The following is a 27,559-nucleotide window of genomic DNA, read 5'->3' on the forward strand; positions in this document are numbered from 1 at the left end:
CAAATGAAAGATATGGCTGTGGGGTCCTGGAGTCTGGAGTGCCAGCTCTGTCACTTACAACTGTGGGACCTCTGCCCATGACCTAACCCCTCTGGGCTTCACTTTCCTCATCCATAAAACTGAGGATAATAATAACTGGACCTGTTTTCAAAGAGTATTGAAAGAAATGAGAATTTTGTTCTTTCATCTTTGACTGGATGGAAAGCAATCCACACATGCACCTGCTGACCCCTTCTCCCTGAGGTTTGGGTCTGGAAGTGGCTCTCTGTGTCCTTATCTTGGCTCACATATCTGGAGAGAACACTTTCAATTGGTATTGAATAAATATTGCCCAGAGAGGATGTTCCCAAGTACCTGATCCTAGTGAAGGGAGAAAAAAGAAAGGAACTGCTTTCAGCCCAGGATAAAAAATCTTGAAAACAGTCATATTTTTAGGTTTGAAACTCTCTGGGCTATCAGATTTCCTTGAGAGTATCTTTTCATTCCTAACTCGGCAAAAAGGAGTCAGGAGAGAAGAGTAATAAAACAAAATTACTTACTTAAATATAAGAAGAAAAACTCACTCGGACAGGAATTTTTTTAAAGACCACTGAATGAATTTGTGATCACTAGGGAAGTGAGTGAAGTTCCTTCCTGCCTATAAAGTGCAGGAAGGAGGGCCATGCTACTCAAAAGCAAGGTCTGTGGACTGGTACCAACTGAGAACTGTTTGTTGCTGCTCAGTAGAAAGATGCTTATATAAATAGGGAGTAAACATTTTCTCACCATGCTGCAGCCCTGGTCGGCACACCATACCTGGAGTGTACTGGGAAGGTCACTAAAAGCAATTCTCTAAGTCTAGCCTTTGCAATCATCAGCCCAGTAAGAAACAGATGTGCTCAGGTGGCTTACCTTGATTGCTGAGACAATCCCTCAAACTTGTTTGTTGTCTTACTTGAAGAGGATGGACCCACGTCATTACCTATGGGGAAAATCTAATGTAAAAAGTTGCATCTTCAGACAGGGAAAAGGAACATGGGGATATACAGATTTGACAAACAGAGCAGGCATCTCTCAGGTTCCAGAAAGGAATTTATTTATGAGACCTGACCCAGGACAGTATGCATTTCCAGCACTGAAACAAAACAAAACTAACTACGTTTTGGGCTTTGACAGTGTATTTATTGCTAGTAAAGGCAAATCAAAGAAGTGAGCAGCTGGCTCTCTGAGATGGTATGATCTTGGTGATGCCTCACTGGCTCAGGAGCTTGTCCTTTGCTTGGAGACAGGGAAAGAATAGTAAAATTAAGTTCACCCAGAGGTCCCCATGCCAGGAGACTAACCAACTCAGCAGAAACACAACTTACAAGTTGTATTTGTGTACATGCACATGAACACTATTTAGCAGGGCAGCGATACCGGTTACTGCTGGGCAAGGTCCTCTGTCACTTACTCATCACTCTTTTATTCAAACATTAACATTATTAAGTATCTATTACATGCAAAGCATGAATGCAGAACAGGAGGAGACAGAAAAGCAAATAAAATGCTGTAATTGCTCTTGCAGAGTTTATGATCTAGCCTGGGAGACAGAGATGTAACTAACTATACCAATAATATGAAATATGAATGGAGAATAGAGTGGTTCCTGTGAGAATGAAGAGGAAATAGTGTCTAAAAATCTAACTGAGAAGAGGGGGCAGAGAATATTCTTTGGAGGACATGGCATCTGAGCAGGGAGAGGAACTTTCTAACAGGGAGCAGCAAAACAAGAGGAGAGGCATAGAGATGGAATAAGTATGCTTTGTCCAGGAGAAGGTAAAAAGGCTGGTTTGAATTAGAGTGGGCTATTCAGTGACCCATTCCATGGTGGGAGAAATGCAGGGCAGTCCTGGGGTCCCAAGCTGCTGGGTACCTGGAAGGAATCTTCTGGAATCTGAGGGACACAGTTATCTGTGGCTGTGGTTCATTTCCTTGCCTGCCCTTCCAATGATTGCTCTGGAAACTCCTAGTGTTCTCCTCCTTGAGCAGCCACCTTCCCCCTGACCACTCCCATTCAGAATCCCACAATCCTTCCAGCTGGCCAGGAAGGGGCTGGCTGAGGAGGCTCAGAAATGGGAGGGTAGATGAAGAGGACAAGGGTCTAAAAAAGACTATACCTATTCGCCACTACAAGACGTACGTGCTCAACAGCATCAAGAGTTGTACAAATGCTTTTACATCCATCCTCCCATTCTTCCTCACAACCTGAAAGCTTGGTATCATTATCTGTACTTTAAAGACAAGAAAACCAAGTGAGGTGAATGAAGGCTACAGCATCCATGGCTAAACGATGTCCTTAGGAGTCCTGCCCACAAGTCTAAGGGTTCTTCATTGCCCAGCATGATGCCACTGTTACCTTCATAATAAGAACTACCATTTATCAAGTCTGTAAGATACTGATCTAAGTACCTTATGCTAATTATGCTTATGAAACAGGTAATGTAGCTACCCCCTACTTTATACATGAAGAAGCACACAGGGAGGTAAAGGAACTTGCCCAAGGTCAAGTAGCTGGTAAGGGTCAGACTGGGGATCTGAAGCCAAGGGCCTGCCTCTAGGTCTGTAATCTGAACTTCCACTTCTATGACCTCTCAACTCTGTGGGAGGGAGGCGGGTGAGGAGAGGACTACTAAACAGAGAGAGGTTGCCAGATTATTAAGTTTAGCTGTGACCCCTCTGGACAGAATGTTCTGTAACTCTTGGAACATCATTGCAAGAAGAAACAAGATAACCTGAGGTTACCAGGGTCAAAGACTTTCAAATTTAGTTTTGTTCAATTTTAATAAGATACTTCTTCTAATCATCAATACATTTCCATGAGCCCACAAATTTAATATTCAAAAGCTTCCTTGGTGACCTCTTACTAAATTCTCTTGAGCTATGATTTATTTTCAGAACCATACTCAATGCTGAATCTCCAGGGTTGGATATCAAATCTCACACCTTCAGACTTAAGTTGAGTCATAACAATCAAATGTGAAAGAGAGTTCTATGTTTGGGGAATAAACTTTGCCCCTGCTAATTCCCTTGTTAGGTAGCAAACATTCCAAACCAACGATTCTTAATCCACTTGTGCATGAGTCTGTGAATATGAGACCATCAAGGCTTCAAAGCCCCCGGGCCCTGCTTGTGGCCACCCACCCTTCTGTCATACCAGACACTGCTGCCCACTACCCACAGACCCAAATGCCCAGCATGTTCATTCAGCTGTCCTCTCTGGCCACTCAAAGTAACGTTCCATTCTCCAAAGACAATCTGTGTTTTTATGCCTCTGTAGCTCTGCCCCTTCTGTTCTGTCCACTTGGAATTCCCGTCCCCTCCTACTGTTGGTGAATTCCTATGCAACCTTCAAAGAACATCTCCAAAGTCACTTCCTAGCATTCTTCCCTACTCAGATTCGATCACTTCCTCCTCCTTGTGAGTCCAACTCTTAGTCACAGAAACAGAATGGCTAAGGCAGCAGATTTTGGAGCTGAACAAGCCTGGGCTTGAATTCCCGTTCTACTGTTGACCAGTGGGTATGGCTTTTGATTAAACTGCTTACTCTACAAGTTAGTTTCCTCATCGATAAAACAGGAAGAATAACAATACCCCCTACACTAAACAGTTTATGAGCATTAAAGAAGATAAAGTACGAAGTGCTGGGCACAGTGTTGGTCCCCAGGAAGCATTATACAAATGGTAATTATTATTATTCCTAGCTTTTTGATGGAATGTAACAAACGATGATGATTTATTATTCAGTGTGTGAGCCCCTCAAAGGCAGGGCCTCTGCCTTGTTCATTTCTGGGACTCGCCTCAGCACAGAGCAGTCCGCACGTGCCTGCAGATGAAAGACAGGGACAGCAGTGAGGGCTCGTCAGTTTCTCTGTCCACGCTTCCTCGATTTCTCACACTCCTACCCAGGTCACCTGTGGTCACCTGCAGTCTGCTGGACAGGAATCCCATCATTCTCTTAGCTAGGCAAAGACCACCTGTTGTGCCTGGGAAGAAAAGTGTGGCTTAGAAAAGATTCCGAAAATAGGCTATTATTGGAGGGATGAGAGTGAAGAACAAAAACATGGAAGCGGATTGATCCTTTTTTGCTCTTGCCTGGCCATTCAGAAAAGGATCCTGGCAAATCGTACAGATGTGTATAAGACAGCTGCAAACAGAAAAAGGTGCTGGGCAGGCAACTGAAGAAGTTGGGGCCAAGATTCTAGGGCACTTCCTACAGCTCAGAAGCTGTGGGCCAAGTGTCTGTTGAAACACAGGAGGGCATTAGCCCAGCAGTGAAGGCACAAGGGCTCCAGGATTCTTCCCGAATAGTGGATATGTGCATTAGCCCAGCAGTGAAGGCACAAGGGCTCCAGGATTCTTCCCGAGTAGTGGATATGTGCATTGCCTTGGAATCAGAAATGGGCTTAAATACCAGCTCTGAAGTGACTGGTTTTGCGATCTTAGGCAAGTCATCTGACTTCTCCAGGCTTCTATTTCCGCATCAGTAAACTAGGGATGATGGCAGTCCCTATGCTATAGGATGGTTCTGAGGGCCAAATACAAGAACAGAATGTTTGAAAAGCAAGCACAGTACCTGCTACATGGAAACAATCTAAAACAGTAGTAGATATTATTTCCAGAACTCAATGGAAGATGGGGTGGGGGTGGTGGGAGGGAGGAGGGAGCAGCTGACATGAAAATTATACTGGGAAACTGAAGAAAAAGGAATAAAATTATTTCTATCCAAAGGCTCTTTCATAAGCCAGTGCTACTTTCAGTAAATAGATGTGCATGCCTCAGAGGACACATTTCAAATATTGGGTCTTTTCACCGTAAAGTCCCAGCTGTGAAATATGAGAAATCAATCAATTTGTGATATAGTTTTACATCCCTTATCTCTTCTACATTAAAAAAAAAAAGTTTATACAATTTTAAGTCCAGTGGCCAAAGATAAGGACTGTGTGTGTGATTTCCCAGAGGTCACTAAGCTAAGGACTGGTAGAACCCAGATCACAACTCAGGCTTCTAGAATGTCTGTTCAGTGTACATGATGGATTACCACAATGTGCTATGCAGAAACTTCCCTGAATGTATTCCAAAGGACGGAGGTCTCAGGGAAAACTGCTTTCAGGTATTAATTATTAAAATCTTGAGTGTGAGAACAGTTAATGGTATGGCCACCATGAACTAGAAGGTAGAAGTATTTTTTTTTTCTTTGATCTTACTCATATGAACTGCAGAGTCCACTTCCAGCCACTGTCCATGACCTTAGGATATGCATTTTGAGGAGAGATTACACTTGTGGATGTTATTTTACTTTGCTGCCTTTATTCTCCTTTGCCCTCATTTCCTTATTAATTTTATTTAAATTTATGTGCTGCTCTGTTTTAAGGGGAGGTTTAATGAAATGCCACCTGAAAATCATGATGTCCCCACAAAACCCGAATCTGCCCAAAGGCCTATTTATTTTCTTATCAAAAGCCTGCCTTAGGAGTCTTCTGAGACAGACGGCTGAATTCACAGTAGTAGGACTTGGGTAACATGACGCCTGGGCTACTTTGGGTACTGTGGACATTGTGGCTCTGCAGGGTGGCCCTCCACACCTGGGCAAAGCTGCAGCTGCACACCAGGGCTTGGCACTGCAGGTGGAAGATGAACCACAGCCAGGCGGGGAGCTCCTGCTTTCTGGGCTACCTGTGCCAAGTGGAATGCCTTCCCCATGTCTGAGCTTCAGAGGCAAAGAAACAACTGCTGAACAGAAGGCAAGGTCAATGGGATCACTCGACTGCCTCAGCCTGTGCCATCAGGGCTCTCGGGGCTCCCCGGCTGGGGTTGAATTGTGGCTCCCCATGTACCAGCTCTGAGGCCTTGAGCAAGTCATTTAACAATAGGTGTCCTTATCCTTCAAGGTGAGGTTATAACCCTTCTACTCTGAGGGACTGTTATGAATTAGATAAGATAAAGACACATGTAAAGACACAATGCCTGGCACACTGCAAGAGCATGTATAAATGTTAACCTGTTAAATTTTACATATGAAGCCTTCTATATATAGATTCTTAATAATCAAGAATGGCATTCCCTTTTTTCTTGCAGGCTAGCCACCTGTATCAGGAATTCATGAAGGTACAAAATGGAATTTGGGAGGTAGAAAGACAGAGCCCTTGTAATGGAGGAAGCGTGGCCTCTGTGAAGTAGATGTATTAAAGGTTACAAAGCTCTGGCCCAATATTCTTACAAATGCATCAAAGTCAATAACCTCATTTATTTCCTCCTGCCTTTCTACTCACCTTCCAAGACCCAACTCAAGTTCTATAGCTTCCATAAAACACTCTTGGCTCTATCTCTTATGAGCTTATGACCTTGAAAAGTTGAACATGCCACCTATCTATACTGGACTCTGGTTTGTAAACTAATAAACCACTCCTTTTACTTTGGGGGAACTGTTAGTTACTAGCATAATCTAAAACTCTGCTTTTAATACAAATCTATTTGGAAAGGGCTCCCTCCTCATAGAATAGAATCACTGAGGCCAGCATGAAGGATCAGGCAGGACTGACAATCAGCACAGAGAAAAGTACGATCATTAGTGGAGCCAGGACCTGTCAGTTATGGCTCCTGTGCAAATGAGCTGAATGCTAGAGGTGCGCCCGAGACCAGAACCAGAAATACGTTGGGAGAACCAACAAAGGGTACAAGTTTCAGAACCTGACAGATGGAAATTTCCTCCTGTCTGATGAAAGAGGCTGCTGTGCTTCAGGTAAGTCGTGGCGGTGATGAGAATTTTAACTATGCAGATGGTTAGTGTGACTGCCAGGTGTAACAAAGGAGTGGTGTGAACAGGTGGCCTCTGAACAGAATGGGGGTGGAGGCTAATAACCAGCAGGAAGCCTCAGGTCTTGCCTATGTCACAAGTTTGATTCTTCAGATCAAGCGGTTCATCCAGATTGCTTTCCTTACATTTAGGAAAGAAGTGTGAGCTTCTGACAATAATCACAATCCCCAAATTTCCCTTCTGTATTTGTGAGAAGGAAATCCCAGCCACAGTTGGGGGCAGGAGTACATTGGTAGCTACATGCTAGCTGGTACCTTCTCTGAAGATTAAAAAGAAAAATGGCCAATAAAGGGGGTTGAGACTTTCATGGATGTTGAGATGGGGTGAATGTTGCATGTGGGATGGACGTGGATCTTTGACGGCCAGAGGGCAGACTGTAGCAGACTGCATAATGGCCACCCAAAGATATGAAGTCCCAATCCCTGGAACTTGTAAATGTTACCTTATTTGGAAAAAGAGTCTTTGTAGACGTAATTAAGTTAAAGATTCTTGGGATGAGGCGGTTACCCTAGATTACCTGGGTGAGACCTAAATAGAAAGGAAAGGGGACTGAGCACTGAGAAAACAGAGAGCAGAAGGTACTGTGACCATGGAGGCAAGAAACAGATTCTCCAGAGTCCCCAAAGGGAGTACAGTCCTGGCAAATTTTTGGATTCTGGCCTTTGTAGTGAGAGAGAATAAATTTCTGTTCTTTGAAGCCATCAAGTTTGTGGTAATTTGTTACAGCAGCCTCAGAAAACTTATGCAGATTTCCAAGCCTGTCTGCCATCTATCCTCCAGCAAAACACTAGGCTGCAAATAATGGTAACAGCAGCTAACCTTTGTCGAGTGCTTTCTGTGTTCCAGGCTCTATGCTTTATGTGTCTTTCTCTTTTAATTCTCACAATGACCCTAAGCACAATATAGGTACTAGCCCCATTTTACAGCTGGAGAACAATTCGAAGATACTTGCTGAAAGTACAGGGCTACCAGATGGTAGGGATGGGATGAGAATCCAGGCAATGTGACACCAGCACCCTTTGCTCTTACTGAAAGAGAAGTAGCACACACCCTCTTAAAGATTTCATCTTGCAGGGGAAAGACAGATAAACAAACAGAGCCACTGGGATAAACCCTATGCCACAGGGGAACAAAGAGTGGGAATGGGGTAATGTCTGGACCAGAGGGGTCTTGTAAGCAAGTCACAGAGAAGATGTTTAAGGATGATTAAGCATTAACACAAAGTGGTGGAGGGAAGAATATTCCAGGTTGAGGGCATGCTATGAGCAAAGGCTCAGATTTGAGAGGAAAGAACATAGTCTGGGAACTTGATGTACACTAGTATGATAGATACGTCCTGTAGCAGGGTGGAGAGGTGAGGCCTGGGGAGCCCCAAGAGGCTGCTCCTCTGCTGTCTCCCAGTGCATGGTGACTACCCCATAGCCCTGGTCCTGATCTCTGGCATCATAGAGGAATGTAGCCTCAGAGTCTGATTCCCTATGCGCTTCACTGTTAACCAGGCTGGCCCCCGGGTTTGGCCTCTGTGACATAATGTCAGCAGGAGACAGGGCAGGGATGAAACCAAGCAGTGGTCACACAATGTGGCGCATGAACACCAGGATCAGAGTGACTTCAACGTGCCTAGTGAGAAGAGGAAAAGTTCAGCAGAGTATGTGCACACATGCCTGTTACTGACCTGTATCTGCAGATGCCTTACAGTGCATCTCACGTATGTGCATATACAACAACACAGAAAGAACAACCTTGATGACTCAAGAATTACCGTTTGGGGTTGAGATTAACTCCCAACATCTGCAACATGTAGGGAATTGTCATTTTTACTGAGGAAAGGTTTTGATTTTTGTCCTTCAAGGCTGGCTGCAGGCAAGAGGCTCTTAAGTGGTGAGAGAAATCAGCAGACCAGCAGACTGCCTAGGGCCCACGTCTCTGCTGGGCTCTGCTGCTCCCGGCTCTCTGTCAGGTGGGCAGTAAACTCTCAAAAAGTGCTAATGACCTTGTGTCTTAGTGAAAAATGGCCCTACCACCACCACACACATAGACACACAGACACACACACACAGACACACACACACACACACAAAGGCCACTGCTAGTCCTGTGTATGAGTGATGTGAAAGAACAGAAGTGTAAGAAAGTGATGATCCTGAAGCCAGGAAACAGAAAATTAGGAAACTTTAAGGTAAATATAGGCATTATAAACTACAAGAAATAAAAACTGGCCAAAAAAACCACATGAAAAAATGTTCATCTTCACTAGTTATTAGGGAGATGCAAATTAAGACCACAATGAGATATCATCTCACACCAATTAGACTGGCTGCCATTAAACAAACAGGAAACTACAAATGCTGGAGAGGATGTGGAGAAATTGGAACTCTTATTCATTGTTGGTGGGACTGTATAATGGTACCGCCACTCTGGAAGACAGTTTGGCAGTTCCTTAGAAAACTAGATATAGAGTTACCATTCGATCCAGCAATTTCATTTCTTGGTATATACCCGGAAGATCTGAAAACAGTTACATGAACAGATATCGGCACACCAATGTTCATAGCAGCAATATTCACAATTGCCAAGAGATGGAAACAATCCGAATGTCCTTCAACAGATGAGTGGATAAACAAAATGTGGTATATACGCACAATGGAACACTACACATCAGTAAGAAGGAACGATGCCGTGAAACATATGACAACATGGATGAACCCTGAAGACATGATGCTAGACACAAAAAAGAGAGATATTGTATGTTACCACTAATGTGAACTCTGTGAAAAATGTAAAATAAATGGTTTATATTGTAGAATGTAGGGGACCTAGCAATAGACAGCAAATAGTGAAGGGAGAGCGATAATCTAGTAAGAACAGATAAGTTACGGAGGGTAAACTTAATGTTATGGGAATGCTCAGGAACGACTATGGTTTATTAATTTTTGGGGGGTATGGCAGGTTTGCAGAAATGTAGTTATTTTAGGTCATTTTTCTTATTCTTTGATTTGGTTATGGTTTGTTAAATTTTCTTGAGGTATTGTAGGAATATGTTAGAAGCAATGTACTTATTTTAGGTTATTTGTTTTTTCTTACTCCTTTGTTTTGGTTTGGTTTGAAATGTTTTATTGTTTTTTAATTTTTTGATAAAGTTAAACAATGAATGAGTGTTAAAAAAAAGTAAATCAACAATAGGGGGAGGAGGGGAATGGAATGTTTTGGATGTTCTTTTTTATTTTAATTGTTAGAGTAATGAAAATGTTCAAAGGTTGATTATGGTGATGAATGCACAACTATATGATGATACTATGAACAACTGATTGTACACTATGAAGGATTGTAAGTTATGTGAATATGTCTCAATAAAATTGCATTAAAAAAAAAAGAGAACATCACACACACACACACAAAACAAAAAAAAACAAACCAAATCAAACCAAACCAAACCAAAACTGGCCAAACAACAGGATTAACTGTTTAGCGAAATTTGAAAAGAAGGTTGAATTGTGATTTGTGGTATGAAAAGCTGCAAGCAAGTTACGACTTTCAACAGAATGTTATCTGGGGGAAAATCATTTCTGATGAAATATGGAGACTCCTCAAGGTCTTAGAAGACAACTTCTATCACTGTCAAAGACCTCCTCAATATTAAATATATGTGTGCCAGTGCCCACAGGCCTCAACTCTGCTTTCCTTGCTTGTTTTTCCTAGAAACTAATCTGTTAATCCATCTCAAAGTTTCCTCCTTTGTGAAAGCCTTCCCTTGCTTTCCCATGAAACATGATTAAGCTATTCTATCCAGCATTTCCTCAATATTTCATTAACATGTTGACCCTATCAGTAAAGCACAGACATTTAACTGAGTGTTGATATGTCTGTCCCCTTCACTGGACCATGAGCTCCTTGAGCATATGGATTGAGAAGGTCCAACCACTGGGCTTAGTAAATGCCCAAAACAAGTGTGCTGAGTCAAGGAATGAACAGCTGAACACCAGAGAGACAGTGAGGGAGAAGACAGACATACACTCCCTGGCATTTGTGCCAGACGACAGACAGCTGTGCCAATCTACAAAGGGTAGTATGGCTTTTTCCAAAAACTTCAAAAATTCAGAATTCCTGATATAGGCTTTTGAAGAGACTGTAAAAAAATTACCTCTCAGTGTAAGTACTATAAAAACACGAAACAAAAGCTAAAGAAGAACGAAAAAGAAAAAGAAAGCTGCAGCAATACTTGTTGGAAGGAACATGAGAGATCTGCAAACTAGCACGCTCCTTTGGCACAGTGTGTCTGGTGCAGTAAGAGGCCAGGCCACTGCTGGGCATTGGGAAATGGTGCTCAAGAGACTTGGTTTTTGCCCTTAATCTGCCAGCAGGCCAGTAAAGAGTTTTGGTGAGCTAAAAGGCAGAGAAAGAGGAAAGCTGTGTACCGTGTGAACAGGTATTTGTTACTCACGGTCAATGTCACTGAAGTGGTCACTCTAATGATTCTGGGTCAGTTCATTTACTTTCAAGAGGTTACAAAGTACCTGCTGCTTGCTAGGCCCTGAAAACACAGGCAAGAACGAGGATGACAAGGTCCCTGCTGACATGGAACTTAGATTCGAGTGGGGTGAGAGACCCAAGAAACAAGGAAACAAACATAAATAAAATATTTATCAACTGTGATAAGGTACCACGAAGGAACTGGGTAGGCAGGAAGCTTCTTTAAAGTGGAGGATCAGGGAGACAGGCATTCAAGTTGAGAACTGAAGAACGAAGGGGAGCAGTCTTTCCAAAAGTGTGGAATAGCCCAAAGGAGGGAAAGAACAGGGTGTACCCAGGGACTGAAAGAAACCCTGTGTGGCAAGAGCAGAGCCAGGAATGGGGTTGTGAGGTATAGGTAAGAAACCCAATCAGCAGGGCCCTCATGCCTTGGTGTAAGGAGAGGAGGGACCATGATCTGATTTATATTTTTAAAAAAGTCACTCAGGCTGCTGTGAGGAGAATGGAACACTTTGTTTTTTTAAGCCGTTGTTTCTTCTCCTATAAAGGAGGTTAAACAATACCTACCTTGCAGAGCAGCTACTATGATTAAATGAGATTTTGTGGAATGCTGAGCACAGTGTCTGAGACACCAGAAATGTTGAGCACCTTTTCACCACTGACAGTGTTTAGTGGTCCCAAGTATTTTTCAGTATGTTTCTTGGCCTTAAGAGGCAGGGGTAATCATTCTCATACACATTCGAGTCCTCATCCAATGTGTGTGCCATTTAGCACTTTCTGAAAATGCTTCCTGTCCACTGCCCAGTAGAGCCCTGGGCAATGCCTGGCCCTGACTTTAGGATAACTTACCCCAAGGAACTGTGCCTTTGTGTGGGGGCCCATGAGGTAGTGGGCTGGGAGGGTCGGACAGGGTTCTCTTGTGCCCGGGTGGTGGGGGAGGAGGCCTCTTCTTGGACAGGGTGGAGCTGCCGCTGGAGGTCTGGGTGCCGAGAGGGAGTGTTGAGGGTGGGCCACCTGGACCTAGGAAGGAAGCGGAGGGGCAGGGAGGTTAATCCCTGTCTCACAGACACAGGGCAGCCAGAGCCAAAGACTTCCACATGCCAAACCGTGGTGTGCTACACAGAAACAAAAAGCAAAAGGGCAGAGGTGGCCAAACCCCAAGTCCAATAACTCACAAAGTGGGGAATTAGAAATTGCTGATAAAAAACAATTTACAACAAAGGAAAGGAGAGCATGTGTCTTTAAGGGACAAAATGCCAGTCAACAGAGAACGCTAATGGTTTTAGAGCATCGTTTAGGTATGGGAAAATTAAAACACACATTTTAAACCAAAAACTCACTGGAATCACTACAAAATTCTACTGAGGAGGAAGCCACACAGCATTGCCAGCAAAATCAATAGAGAAAGAGTGGAGTATAAACTAAGCCTTCGATGGGTCATAGTTTGAAAAATATAAGGACTCATATAACAGGATTTTTCTTTCTACTACAACTTTTTCATTTAGTCAGCAAACTTTGCCTAAAGTTTAAAAACAAAGACTTATATTTCTATAAATGAAGGATCTAATGTCAAGAGTTAATTGGAAAAAAGAGAAATCCAAAAAAACTTTTTATCTCCAATTCTGAATTGTTCTTGAAATCACAAATCACTGATTATACTGGATCCTGGCCAACAGTTATATAAATTAGACACTGATTTCTACAGACTAAAAAAAGACTCAATTTTCTCCAGAGGTAAAGACAGGAGAGCAGAAATGATACCAATATTCTGCAAAAAAAAAAAATCAGTGTATAAGTTGACTTTTGAACTAATTTTTCAGAAAAACTGGGGTTTGTTTTTAAAAGCTGTTGTAGCAAGAGTCTATACTTTGTTGGTTTTGTTGATTCAAGTGGTTGATACATGCCAGGCTCTATGCCTGCACTTCGGCAAACTTCTCTTTATGAAATACAATATTACCAGGTATATGGTTTAACTGGGTTCATGGGCAATTGTTTCCGCAAGCATAAAAAAACCAAAAACCAAAAACCAAACCACCACCCCCCCGCCAAAAAAAAAGAAAGAAAAGAAACAAACAAAAAAGCTAAGAACACTGCCACACCAAATGTTTAACACAGGATAGTAGATACCTGATGATCCAGAGAGGCTCCAAAAGAGCTTTTTACATTCTGTGTGTTAGAAGAAAAGCTTAATTACTGCTGGCCTCCTTCCTTGGTAAAATAAGCTTTGATATTTCCCATTATCAATTACTAGTCGAAACAGACTCAAACCATTATTTCTATTATTTCTCAAAGACAGTCTAGTTTTGTGGGTGAATGCTGTTAATCACAGCTTTAGGATTAAATGGCCATAGCTGCACACCTTATTCTCTCTGGTCTACTGATGTGATACATGACAGAAGCCTTATTGTTACACCAAATTGATGCCTAGTTATAGCATCAGTCACTGCAGTTTCAGAAACAATATTTTATTTTTGTAACAACAAAGTAATTGTTACTACTGCCTTCCATTTGTACAGTGCTCTGCAGTTTTCAAAGTATATCCATATGTGATTCCTTTATTTTCCTAACAACCCTGTGAGCTATGTGGAGCGAGAATTACTGTTCCCATTTTGCAGCCAAGAAAGCTGGGGCTTGGCATGATTAAGGTTAAAAGGCCATGTGGGGCTGGGCTGAGACCACAAGGCCGGCCTAGGGGACTGGCAAAGGGCCAGTCCCATTACACGACACTGCTCTTCCTGAGAGCCACGGCAGCAATTCCGGTGCTGGGCACAAGAGGAAAACAACAACAAATGCTGGGTATAAGGAACTGTAACTTTACCCTTGGAGATAAATGGATAATGGATAATAGACAATGGTGAGATTCTCTAGCATTTTATCTTTTGCGCCACCTAGGGACTTTCCGATGAAGTGCACCTGAGAGGTTATTTAATTACGTTCCAAATCCTGAAAACAAAAATTTTTGGAAACAAAAATTGCCAAAGAGAAAATACAAATGGGACTATGTCTCTGAATAAGTTGTACTGAATGTGATTTCAGAGTAAGATAAATGGCCCAAGGAGTAATCAGATCAAAGTCAACCTGTGCTGTAAACCAAGCAAAATCTGTCCTCCTAAAACATCATTTCAAAAATGAAAGAGTTCTATGAACAACTGATTGCACACTTTGAAGGACTGTATGTTACGTGAATATATCTCAATAAAATTGCATTTAAAAAATGAAGGGGTTAATGTTTCACATGCCATTACATACTTCTTACTTCCTTCATATCGCCTATTACAATCAATAAGTATTTGTATCTTTGCTTACTTGTTTATTGCCTGTCTCCCCCACTGAATTGTAGGTTTTAAGATAAGGCTTTTCTCGGGCCTGATTTATAATAAATATTTATTAAAGAAATGGATGAATAAGCTTCTACTTCCATCTATTTAAGGCCAGTGATTCTTAAGGACAGTATGTCTCACACTTAGGGTGACAGATCAAAATTGGGTGTGTGGGGGGAGTAGCAGGGAGGGACAGTGTTAAGATTGAAAAGGATATTCAATACCACAATTTTATATTTGGAAAACAAACACACAAACCCACCTATTGTTTTGTAATAGAAGCTACAGAAAGGAAGATGCCACAAAATCTTCTTGGCTGGTAGGGCATGAGTTAAAAAAGGTTGAGAAACATTATATTAGACCCCAGAAAAGCAGACTTTAAAAGCTTTTAAGATTTTAAAGAGTCCAGACAACTTCCAAAACGAATAACCAGCCCCTAAGCACTGAAAGGGACGTTTTCTGCAAAATACATCTGAATATTGGCTTAGTCAAGAAAGCAATTCTGGCAGGATAACAAAAGATGAAATAAAACAAAGCAAAACAAGACAAATAAGAATAAACTCACCATCAAACACAAGTAAAAAATGGGGTGAGAAGGCAAGATTAACAGGTGGTGGAGGAGATACAGGAGGTGACTCAGCCAGCCAATTTTCTCCTGCCAGGGGCCTGTGGAAGTAGGAGAAAACTCTCCAAACTTCACTTGCCACCAAATATTGGCTATTATGTCAGATTATCTTCTACTTCTTTCCTTAAACAAGAAGGAAATCTTCAACAAGAAGGAAATCTACCCCCTTAACCCAGAAAACTGTCCTTCTGGAAAATTATTCACCTACACATAATATATATATATTTTAAACCCTTTCTTAAAATCACAATCAGCATGCTTTTCAAATCTCCTTCTCTAGAATTCTCAAGATCTTCCATTTATTGACTACTATGTATCTGACCTAAAACTAAGGAGCTTTTTATGCATTGTATCTAGAACTTACTTTATAAAGTATTATTAATATCATTTTCCATCTTAAGGGAAAAAAAGACCCGAGGCTTAGATAAGTTTTAGAATTTTGCCAGAGTCACAGCAAGCGAATGGCTAAGCCTATGAGGAATCCGGCTCCGTGTGACTCAAGGCCAGGCACTCCCAGGATGACAGCCTGCTGCTCTTCCCGTGAATGGCATCATGTCTCTCCTTGGCTAGAAAACTCACAGACACAACCTCATTCTTTTATCCCTCCTGCATCCTCAGCTTTTAAGGATCAGCACAAATGTAATTCTATCCAGAAGTCTTTTCTAATCCATCCCCTTTGCCCCTGGAGCAATTGCTTCAACCACTGAACTTTCACAAGGCTCAACAGCATTGAGGATTTTCTACCTTGCATTAGAGCTATGCTCTCTCTTCCTTCCCAGACAGTAACTTCCTTAGGGCAAGATCCACATTGTTGTATCTCCCCAGGGCCAGTCCCTGGCACATTCTGCACACTAAATTCACATCCATGGAAATCATTCGTGGTCTAAGTAAGGCGGATTCTTTTTCAATGTCCTTGTGCATCCTGTTTTCAATAAAGCAGAAAACCCAGAGGTCTTCCATGCGGCAGATCAAATAAAAGTACATCTTTCGAAATTTTAAAGCAAAAAACAAGACCTAGAAGACGGCTTTAAAACATCTTGACAGTGTCTGAAACAACTGGCTGCAGAAGTACAACTTACATATACTAAATGCCATATATGAGGCACAGTGGCAGGAGGACCTGGGTGTAATCATCTCCACATGCAGATGGGGAAACAAAGGCAGACAACACCACAGTGAGTCACCCACCCAGCAGTGAGATGCCGGCTGAGTGACTGCACTATGCCCTCTCGCCACTGATTTTTACACAAAAAACATTAGCTTTTGTTTGTTCTTCAATATCCTTCTGTGATAATTCTATGACAATTAAGAGAAAAGTGCTGGCAACTTGGGGTCGGTTCCTTTAACAATTACTCATGCATTCCCAAATGCTGCCCTCCATAAGAAGCACAACAAGGATTTCCTTCCCTTCCCTTCCCACACCCTGGCAAGTCAGGCGACTTAGCCTGAGTCAGCAGCCACAGCTGAAGGCAAAAGACACAGGCAACACTTTCTGCCAGCAAGGTGGCCAGTGCAGGGAGATTCCAAAGCAACAGGAGAGACCGATAAAAATAGGCACACACACACACACACCAACTCAGCATAAATCAAGGAAGACGGTTCATGGGAAGCTTTAATATGGAGCCCTCCCATCAGATTAAAAAAAAAATTCCACCATCAGTATGGGCTGATAGGAAGGTATTTCCTTGGCCAAGCATGAATCAAGCAGGCTGCACTTTCAAGACAGAAGGCCATCGTCACATGCTGAGAAAGCCCTCTCTTTCCTTCCCCTTCTCCTTCTGCTCTAATTACTGCCACAGACCTCAAAGGAAAGCTGGAGAAACTGTAATAAAATGCTTACAAAACTGTATTTGTAGTACTTTGAAAGTTATCACTGTTATGTATATATGTTAAATTTCACAATAAAAAATGTATTAAAAAAAACTATTTGGGCATAACTGCTGCAAACATTTTGCAGAAAGATTTTCAGCAAGTCAACTATGAAACCCCCAGGACACGTGACTTAGTTTTATGAGTGTCCCCTCCTTCCTCTGGCTACTTTTTTCTGGGGCAGGCTGTCACTTATTCTTTTTTATTTTCCCCACCTCACTGAGAATATTTATTATATTACTAACACAAATAATCTGTAGCCTGATTTGGGGATAACCGACTATTTATCAGTGAGTCCCAAACCTGGCTGCACATCAGATCCCTTCTGTTGTACTTTTTACAAATACGGATTCTTGGATAGCATTTGGGAAAAACTGATTTATATGTCTATACCTCTATGACAGTTTTCAATAACAATGGATTCCCTAGACTAGTCTTTAATATGCATATAAATCACCAGAATTTTGTTAAAATGCAGATTCTGATTCAGTTGATCAGGGTGGTGCACGAGATTCCCAATTCCTAACAAACTCCCAAATGATGCTGATGGTTTTGGTTTGGAGACCACACTTGAGTAGCAAGGTCTTAGACCAGTGGTTTTCAACTTGGGGAGGTGGGGGTGGGGGGCAGGTGTTGAATCACCTTGACAGCTTCTTAAAAACATCGATGCCAGCTCCATGTCCATACCAATGACACAAAAATCTCTGGGGATGTAGCCCTTACACTATTCCCCAAGTGATTCAAACATGCAGTTGGAATTGAGAACCACTGTTCTAGAGATGTTTTGATTCAATGCCCATTTCTCTGTAGTCGGGGCAGGAGACACCTGGACACATCTTCCTTGCATGAAAAACAACAGATCCTCTTCTGCTGACTGCAGTTTCTTAAATCATGTTCTTGGATTGCCTGCATCAGAATCATCTGGGGTACTTGCAATAAATGTGTATTCCTGGGCTTGCTTCCAGGATAGAATGAATTAGAATCTGTGCTGCTTGGGCTCAAAAATCTGCATTGTAAATAATCTCTCCAGGTGATCTGTATGCACATTAAAGTTTTAGAAATACTGGCTTATGAGGTAAAATCCAATCTTTTTATCCATGCAGGTAGGGATCTCTAAACAACTTGGTCACAACCTGAGTTTTCCAATCTTCTCTTTCCCTGCTCTACTGTGTTAACCCCCGTGGCAGCAGCCTCTAAGACAGTCCCCAGTGGCCTATCTCCTGGCAGGCACGCTGTCATATAATCTCCTTCCCTGGAGTGCGGGCTGGACTTACTGACTCATTCTTCCAAACAGAAGGCAGCGGTAACTATGGGATGTCCTAAGATTAGGTCACAAAAAGACAGTGGCTTCCATCCTGGGCCCCTTCCCTCTTGGAGCCCTCACTCTAGAAGTGAGCTGCCATGTTATGTGTAGCCTACGGAGAGGCCATGTAAGGACTCAAGCCCTGCCAGCATCCACATGGGTGAATGTAGAAGTGGATCCACCCCATGGAGCCTGGAGCCAACACTTTGCAGCTTCATGAGAGACTCTGAGCCACACCCAGCTAAGTCATGCCCAATTCTTTTTACTTTTTATAAAAATTTATTAAAAGTTCTTTTTCTTTATTAGTGAAGTTATGGGTTTACAAAACAATCATGCGTAAAATACAGGATTCCCATATAACATTCCACCGCCAACTCCTTGCATTCGTGTGGAACATTTGTTACAACTGATAATAGCACATTTTTATAATTGTACTATTAATTAAAGTCCATGGTTTAATTTAGGGTTCACTCTTTGTGTAGTATAGTTCCATGGTTTTTTTGATTATTATTATTCTGTTACGATATATACAAGCTAACATTTCCCCTTTTAATCATATTCAGATATCTTTTGGTCATGCCTAGATTCCTGACCCACAAAAACTGAGATGATCAATGTTGTTTTAAGCCTGTTAAGTTTTGAGATACTTTGTCATCTAACAATAGACAACTAGTAAGCCTCGAATGAAATCCCTTTCCTCCTCCTTCCCAAGTATTCAAGCCCTACCTCTTTCAAGCCTCAGCTGCTTCAAGAAACTTTTCTCAAAGCTTCCGGTCCTTTCACTAACTCCTAAAGAACTGTGTCATTGTTTTCTCTCCCATGAGAGTGCGAGCTCTGACAGAGCAGGAGCCACTTTTCTACTGTGTGCCCTGTCCCCAGTACCTAGAATATTTGTTGAACTGAATCCCCATGCAGTAGGAGTCACCAAACTCTCAGTTACCAAATGCCTGCTACGTGCCAATCATTTTACAGACATTATTTCATTTTCTCTAAGCAGTCACCAGCGAGGGAGACATACAATTCTTATTTTTTGGATAAATACCCTGAAACTCAGGAAGCTTGGCTAAATGTTAAAATGAGACACGTCCAGGAACAGGATTAGGCACTTATGGGGGAAGGAATCAGACTCTTCAGCAGGGCACAGGAAAGAAGGCTTCCTGGAAGAGGGGGAAATACAGTCTTAAAGGCTTTGTGGGAGCCCACAGCTGCCCAGGCAGCCATGGTCTGGCTTCATAGACAATAATTTGCCTTTGAGAGTTTGTTACTCAAACTATTCTTTGATTAAGGACAGTAATTTAGTCTCCACCTAAACTGATGGCAAAGGATAGCATCTCCCCATTTGATATTCCCATGACACCGAGCATTCATTCAGCAAGCATTTACCACAGCTCTCAGAACGCCAGGCTCTGTGCTGCCTTGTCCAGACCACTGCTTGTTTACCAGACCAAGGCCTGTTTGAAGAAGGAAGTCTACACTACAGAAAATGTATACGAAATGCAGGATTAATACTTATTGGTAGTCACATGATGTTCAGAGGGGCTACACAATCTCGATCTTAGGGCACTGATTTAATCAATAGATGGGAATGAACAGTAATGAGCATATCAGTTGTTCACACTTTGAAAAGCTTAAAAGTTGGTTCTTTCTCATAGATTAAATAAGCTTCTTAAAAGGCGATTTATCATTCATCTACTTAGCAAATCCTGTCTGTGATTTAAGTGCCAGGCTTCACTATTCAGAACACCTTTTACCTGAGGAGCCCTGGTGACTTCACTATGGCCCCTGCCCCTAAAGAGCTCTGTTTCTTGGAAGCCAAGGACCTGTCGTGGCACCAACGCCACCTGTGTAGCTAGGGCAGCAGAGATATCCTCTGTGGAGCACTTACCATGTGGCAGGCACTGAGCTAAGTGCTCTACATACCTCCCTTTTCATCTTCACAACAATCTCATGTGAGGTGGCCACTCCATGTCAGGTACGAGTTTTTATCATTGCTATCTAATAGAAATGAAATTGTACTATGGGAGAAAGCCTTAGCTCTATAAGTTTAGAATTATTTAAGAAACATTGTTAAATTAAGCAAACAGACCATGATCAATATCTGTTTTCGAGTACCTGTTCTGTGGGAGGGTTTTAATGACATCAAACTACCCCCACATTCTTCTAAACTACAGAAAAATCTACAGGCCTGACCTGACAATCCTAATAGGATTCTTGTATAGCAGCTCAGGGCTTGGCAGTCTGCAAAATGCTTTCTCCGTATGTTGTCTCATTTGATTCTAATGACTATTCCATGAGGCAGGCAAGACAGAGATGGATCATCTTCCTCAACTTAGAGAATAAGAAACTAGAAGATCTGATCTGACAGTCTTAAGGTCCATTTTATTTTTCTATCCAGGTTCTGCCACTAACTTCCTGTGTGACAAGGGTTGTTTCCTTATCTGTAAAATGGATTACAGATTGGGTTAAATGATCTTTCAGCATCCTTCTAGCTCTAAAAACCCCATGGATCTATAACATTATTTTAGCTTCAAGATTAAAAACAAACTAATTTGGGAATCATTGATTGTTGACTTAGGATGGACTGAATGGTGTGTGAATAGAACTGTTTACAAAATAAACAGAGGGATACAAGTGCTGGAGAAAATGTGGAGAGAGGGATGTACCTATCCCCTGTTGGTAGGGAAGTAGAATGGCACAGCCCAGCTGGAGGTCAGGGTGGTGGTTCCACAGGAAGCTAACTATGGGGTTGCCATGTGGTCCTGCAACCCTGTTATTGGGTATATACTTGGAACAACTGAGAGCAGTGACATGTGGATACTGCACACTGGTGTTCATGATTTGCAATGGATGGAGGTGGCCTAAGGGTACACTGACTGATTAACAGAATGATGAACTGTGGTGTATACATACAATGGAATACTGAGTGGACAGCAAGAAGAAATGACATTGTGAGGCATGCAACTAGGTGAATGGACCTTGAAGATATAAGGTTGAGTGACATAAGTCAGAATCAAAAAGACAAACATTTTAACGCCTCAGTAATATGGACTAACTATAATGTGCAAACACTGAGAACTGAATCTGGGAGCTTAGATTATCACGGAAAGGCGTACGGTAAAGGTTCCTAGATTGTAAGCTCTTACAGCAGTCACATCTATTCATGAGTTATAACGGTTATCTCTAACTTCTTAGATGCTGAGCTGTTTATGCATAACCTGGTTGGTCCCTGGAACTGCGGATACCTGTGTAACATCTGAGACTCAGAGTCACAGTTCAGCAGCTATGAATGTCAGCCATTACCTCAGGCAGCAAATGTTAAAGAAACTGAAAAAAAGATCAGACTTCAATTAGAGATATGAACAAAATGGACTTGATTAGAACTAAGGTAAAACAGACTAAAGGGAAAAGGATGATACTGACTGCGTGTTAAAACCTCAGCTTCTGTGTGAGACCAAAGGAAAAAACATTTATTTGGTGAAAAATTTATATTTGCTGTAGCAAGTGATATAATTTCACTTGTATGGTCAGTTTATTCAAACACTGTAATTACATGGAACCTTGAAGAAGGGGTGAGATCTGGTTGGTTTGTAGAGGTTAGTGTGAAATCCTGATAAAACCCAAACAAATTTGGGCAGAGAATAAGAAGTATTTGCAAAGCTCCTTGAGGGCCTGGGGAAAAATGTGGAAACACTAAACTACCCCACCTGGGGAATTCCTGATATTTTCGCAAGCATTGGGGACTACCACTGTGGTAGGCCAAGTTCTTGATCTTGGGGCTTGCCCTTATGAATCTTGTTACTACAAAGGAGAGGCTAAGCCTACTTTTAATTGCACCTAAGAGTCACACTTAGAGAACCTCTTTTGTCGCTCAGATGTGGACTCTCTCTAAGCCCACTCAGCAGGTAAACTCACTGCCTTCCCCACTACGTGGGACATGACTCCCGGGGATGAGCCTGGACCCAGCATTGTCAGTTTGAGAAAGCCTTCTTGGCCAACAAGGAGAAGAGAAATGAAACAAAATAAAGTTTCAGTGGCTGAGAGATTTCAAATGGAGTCGAGAGGTCATTCTGGAGATTACTCTTAAGCATTACCTAGATATCCCTTTTTAGTTTTTAATCTCTTAGAATGGCTAGAAGGAAATACCTGAAACTGAACTGCAATCCAGTATCCTTGGTTCTTGAAAATGATCATATAACTATAGAACTTGTAGGGTGTGAGTGTGATTGTGAAAACCTTGTGGCTCACACTCCCTTAATCCAGTGTATGGGCAGATGAGTAGAAAAATAGTAAATGAGTAACAGGGGAGTAAAAGGAGTATGAGATGTTTTGGGTATTCTCTTAGTTTTATGTTTGTTATTATTTTTATTTTTTGGTGTAATAAAATGTTCAAAACATTGATTGTGGTGATGAATGCACAACAATATGATGAAACTGAACAACTGATTGTACACCTTGGATGACTATATGGTACATGAATATACCTCAATAAAATTGCATTAAAAAACAAAGGAAGTAATTTGGCAATCCTGGGGAAGTGTGGAGTGGGGGAGGAGCTGAGGTTCATGTGCGAGAAACTTCTGCATACTTAAATTAGCTTGATAGCTTTGAATTAATCTCTCTCGACTTCACATCTGAAGAGGGATTAGGGAGCAAACTGTTTCTGTATAGGCTTAAAGGTCGATTCATTTGCAATTCTGAATTTCTGTATTCTAGGCTCTGATCAGTCACAAGTAAGCTTTGCTTGATACTAATTTAGGTCAGACTTCCTTGAATTTTGATGATGCAGTTGAAGTTCCTTCAAAATATTTCTGAGCTGGATTCAGAATAACTCTTTCTAAACTTCATATGCCTTTTACTGTATCCCTTTTTGTGGGGATATAGTGAGTGTTTCTTCACGTTTTGGGAACCCTAAACTCCACTGCAAATAGAGAACTCTGCTTTACTTGCCATGGATCAGCAACCAAAACGAGATTCAAGACATCCTTGTTTTCAGGCAAATAGTTTTATCAATTCAAGAAGAATGAAGTGAAAAAAATGTAAGACCCACAAAAAGAGAATTATCTCTGCACAGAGAGAATCAGCTGATCTTCCACAGTGTCTTCTAAGAACTCCACTTTAATATATATTGGTTTTCCAAACATAATACCACATGAGTCAAACTAACTCTAGGATCTATCGTCCATTTCAAGTCACTCATAAAAGTCACGAGCAGACTCTACTTCCTCACATCTCACAGGCAGACAGGCCACATCTCAGAATCTGATGTCCTGCTCTGAACAGTCCAAAGAACACTCTGATTTTACTAGGGAGGGTTTCTATTTTCAATTATGGGCTTTTGGGGGGTCTGGGGAGTAGGGAGTCTATCCTCAGCGGACCACAGTTGCTACGGGCCATGCCTTAAGCACTTGTTCCAGCAGCTGGATTGCTAAATAATTTGGTCTTTGTCTTCTGGGCCTTTGGTAAAGAGCTAGTTAGAATTTATTCAAGGTGGGAGAGATATGCTTGGCACTGAGTCAGATCGTGTATTTTATGGGTTTCTGTGTCCCCTTTAGGGGTGGAGGGAGGTGAGGGGGCTTCTTGGTCCCTACAACACTGGTGTCATTCTTTCTCATAGACCATTTTCAAGGTTCTCAATTACCTGCAGGCTCTCTGAACATGTATAGGCCTTGCTTGTCTAGACAGGCCAAACACTACCATGAAGTAGCATCCCACAATTAGGGGATATAAAATCTCTCAGAGTCTTCAGTCATTTTCTTCAGAACAGGGTTTCTAATAGTCCTCTTTAGGGCGCAGAAAGCTACCTCTGCTCTTATTAGATTGCTACCCTGATGGGGAATATCATTACCCAGAAGTAAGGAGCAATGTAGTACTCTTACACTACATATCAGAAAATTGTGATTTGTGATTTAAAAAGGATTGTGATGCCTTATTTATGCGCACTCACGGAATGGTAAGAATAACACTTCAGGGTTAAACCTCCGGCTTACATGGACTATTACAGTCACTGGTTATCTTCGATGAGTACTGTTCATACCAAAGCCTTATTTTAACTTTTCTCCATTATTTTATAATCTATGAGGCCATTTGGGGTCTAAGAACACAGCTCCCATTTAGAACACCATTTCAATGGAGAATAAACTCTGAAAAAACACTGTTTTGAATAAAGCTCACATTTCCCAGAAAACAGCCTCAGTGTGATTTGAATAGGCATGGCCTTGTGTACTGAGAGGCCCATGGAACCTTGGGTCCAGGGTCCTACGAGCTGAGCACACAGGGGGAATCCTGCATTTGGATTGACTGGCAGGGATCTTCCCGAAGTTACAGCTCTGGGTACCTCTCAGTTTTATCCCTGGCTGGTGTGACCCCTTCAAGTTGGCATTTCTGGTCCTTATAGTCCCTGCACAGGTGGGAACAAACTGATTTTCTGAGCAGGACTCACACTGCGGATGTGGTGTGCAGGGAAAGCACTTTGTTGCTACAGAACAGGGTGCTGGACCCTTAGCCCGAGGTGCTAGTCCTGTGGAGGCATTTGACAAGGCCTGATTCCACTCCTTGCCCTCAGGTAAGCATTCTTTCCCAGGGAGTGTTTCAAGGGAAAAAACACCCTCAACAGAGAGCAAGGGAGTGGAGCAATGGAGTGTGGGCTCTGGCCATACAGGACCAAGGTTAGAATCCAAGGTAGCTGAGAACATTAAGCAAATTACTCAACATCTCTGAACCATCGTCCCCTCATCTATAGAATATGCTTAGGCTTGGGGACTCTCATAAGGCAAGTGCTTCATAACTACTAACACTATTATCATTAACATCTTCAATAGATATTTTAGTATAGAGTAATCTTTCAAAGAATAATGGACTATCCCACCCCATATTAGAGACGAAGGAGCCTAAAAGGTGCACAGATTTCAAATGGAATCTTGGCTCTGCCACTTAACCAGCTGTGTGACCTTGGGCAAGGCACTCTACCTCTTTAAGCCTCAGTTTCCTCATCTGTAAAAGGGGCACAACAGCACAGACCCCCCCCCCCCAGGACTGTTGTGAGTTTTACACGTGACAGTGCACAAGGAGCACCTACAGTGGTGCCTCTCCTGCTGCTGTGCACTACAAGTGACAAAGCCCCGATTTCAAGGTGCCGCTGACACCACACATCACATTCCACACTCTGCCACTCCAAAAGCGCCTTGCAATTCTGACCGCAAAGCTGGGCAGGCTAGCAGCTTTGAGGATGGAGTCCAAAAGCCCTTCCAAAGCCCGTACCTTTCCCGGCGTTTCTAGGAGGCAGAGGGGGTGCCTCTGCAGTTGGTGATGTGGGCAAGTCTGTGCTTGTGGAAACAAAGATCTGGTTGGTGAAGGCTCCGTAGGAGAGCCGCTGCTTGTCCCTTGGAGTGCTGAATCCTGGCAGTGCCAGCTTGTCCTGGGGGGAGATACTGGAGGAGTGGCAGAAGCTCTGAGGTCTCGGCGAACGCTCTTTCTTGACTGGGCTCGGCTGGCAGATGAAACAACAGTGGTGAGCTAACAATGGAGGACTACATTCGGGCCTATAAAGGACCTCTGCAGGAAGAGTTCAGTTGTTAATGTGGGTTCTGGTAGCTCTCTGCACTTGATGAGGTTAGCCACAAGGATAGCTAACAGCAATGACACAGTGCAAGAGAAGGATCCAGAAACTGCATTTTTGCTTCTCATGACATGATTACCAGGTTACACCAGGGTAACAGCAGTTAGCTAGACAGCAGCAGTATCAGAAGCATACAATAAGGTCACAGCCAAGATCTAACTATTAATTAACAGATACCTTCTCTGGGCAGGACATTTTCAGAACATGTGAATAGTATTTCTAATATACTGCATTAAGTCTCCTCTCCCTGCTCAATCTCTAAATGTTTGAGTTCTCAATTCTCACCTTCTCAAAACTTCATGTCCTCTTGGAAGGTAAACTCATCCACACCCATGGCTTCAATGGACACCCACATGTTGACAACACAAAAGCCTACAAACACAACCCCACCTCCTGGATCTCAAATCATTTTCAACTGCCTAAGAAGTATCTCTGGTATTTGTATCCTCCGTCCACTCAACTTCCCAAGTGAGATATCTCAGCATCCTCCTCACCTCCAACCTTACCTTTCAGATCTGTAGTCACAAGACCCTGTATGGGTATCACAGAAATGCCCCTCAAATCCAGCACTGGTTCAGGCACTCATCATCTCCCCCTGAAGCACTAGCATCCCAAATGGTCCCCTGATTCCACAGTTTCTTTCAACTCCAGCCAGCTCTCCACATCGCAGTCAGAGCTGTAGAAAATCTTGCTCTCCTGACAATAACCTCTGTTGGCTTCTTACTGCTCATGGCATAAAGGCCAAACTTGGCCCCCAATACCCTTCCTTCCTGATCTAGCCTGACTGATTTTGCAGGCAGTCTCCTGCCTTTCCCTGTCCCACCCATGTGAAAGCACCTCACCCACTGTGCTTTTAGGCATTCCACAGACAGGCCAGGCTCTACTGGGACCCTCTGCCTTGGCACATGCCGCTTTCCCTCCTGGCTGAGAGACAGTCTTCCCCACTTCCTTGCCTGGGGAGCTCCTACCTATCCTTAGACACCCAGCTCAAATGTGCTTTCTTTGAAAAGGTCTTCATTGCCTGCCAAAGCTGAGACAGTTGCTCTGTCTTCTGAACACCTCTCAGGACTTTTCCCAAACTCTTACTATAATGCCCATCATATTGTAATATAATTTTCAACTCTTAGGTGTATCTCCTCTTAAAGCAGTGAATGCCTTTAGGACTTCTTTGCATAACCATTTTTTTTTTCCATAATTACCTAAGGAATATTATTGCACATGCTTATTCCTTGTTGTATAACCATTTTTTACCTCCTGCCTGGCATAGAGAAGACGCCCAGTACACATCCAATGAATAAACGAAATAAGCCTTCAGAGGTAGTTGAGAACTACCTATGAGAGAGTCAGACGGGACTCGTTTAATACCCAAGTAAGTCTTTACTAGTTATGAGACATTAGAGAAGTTGAAAATCTCTTTGTATGTCAGTTTTGTCTTCTGTAAAATGAAGACAATAATAATACCCTCATGGGCTTGGGGTAAAGATGATCTGAGATAATATCTGTAAAGGACTTAACACTGCCT

General features: G+C 42.4%; 1 protein-coding gene across 6 annotated transcripts in view; it reads right to left on the reverse strand.

Moving 5' to 3' along the window:
- Nucleotides 1–27,559, reverse strand: part of ASAP1 (ArfGAP with SH3 domain, ankyrin repeat and PH domain 1) — a 377,838-nt gene that overhangs the window by 17,552 nt on the left and 332,727 nt on the right. For 2 of the 6 annotated variants that reach the window (XM_037802368.1, XM_037802367.1), the window contains 4 exons: nt 25,680–25,908; nt 13,433–13,471; nt 12,155–12,325; nt 892–961 (listed from right to left, as the gene is read on the reverse strand). In XM_037802368.1, coding sequence (XP_037658296.1) covers nt 892–961; nt 12,155–12,325; nt 13,433–13,471; nt 25,680–25,908 — 509 coding nt within the window. The remainder of the gene's footprint in view (nt 1–891; nt 962–12,154; nt 12,326–13,432; nt 13,472–25,679; nt 25,909–27,559) is intronic. The other 4 variants (XM_037802371.1, XM_037802370.1, XM_037802373.1 and 1 more) reach the window with 2 other exon arrangements.

The sequence above is a fragment of the Choloepus didactylus genome, chromosome 14 (assembly GCF_015220235.1).
Source record: "Choloepus didactylus isolate mChoDid1 chromosome 14, mChoDid1.pri, whole genome shotgun sequence".
NCBI lineage: Eukaryota > Metazoa > Chordata > Mammalia > Pilosa > Megalonychidae > Choloepus > Choloepus didactylus.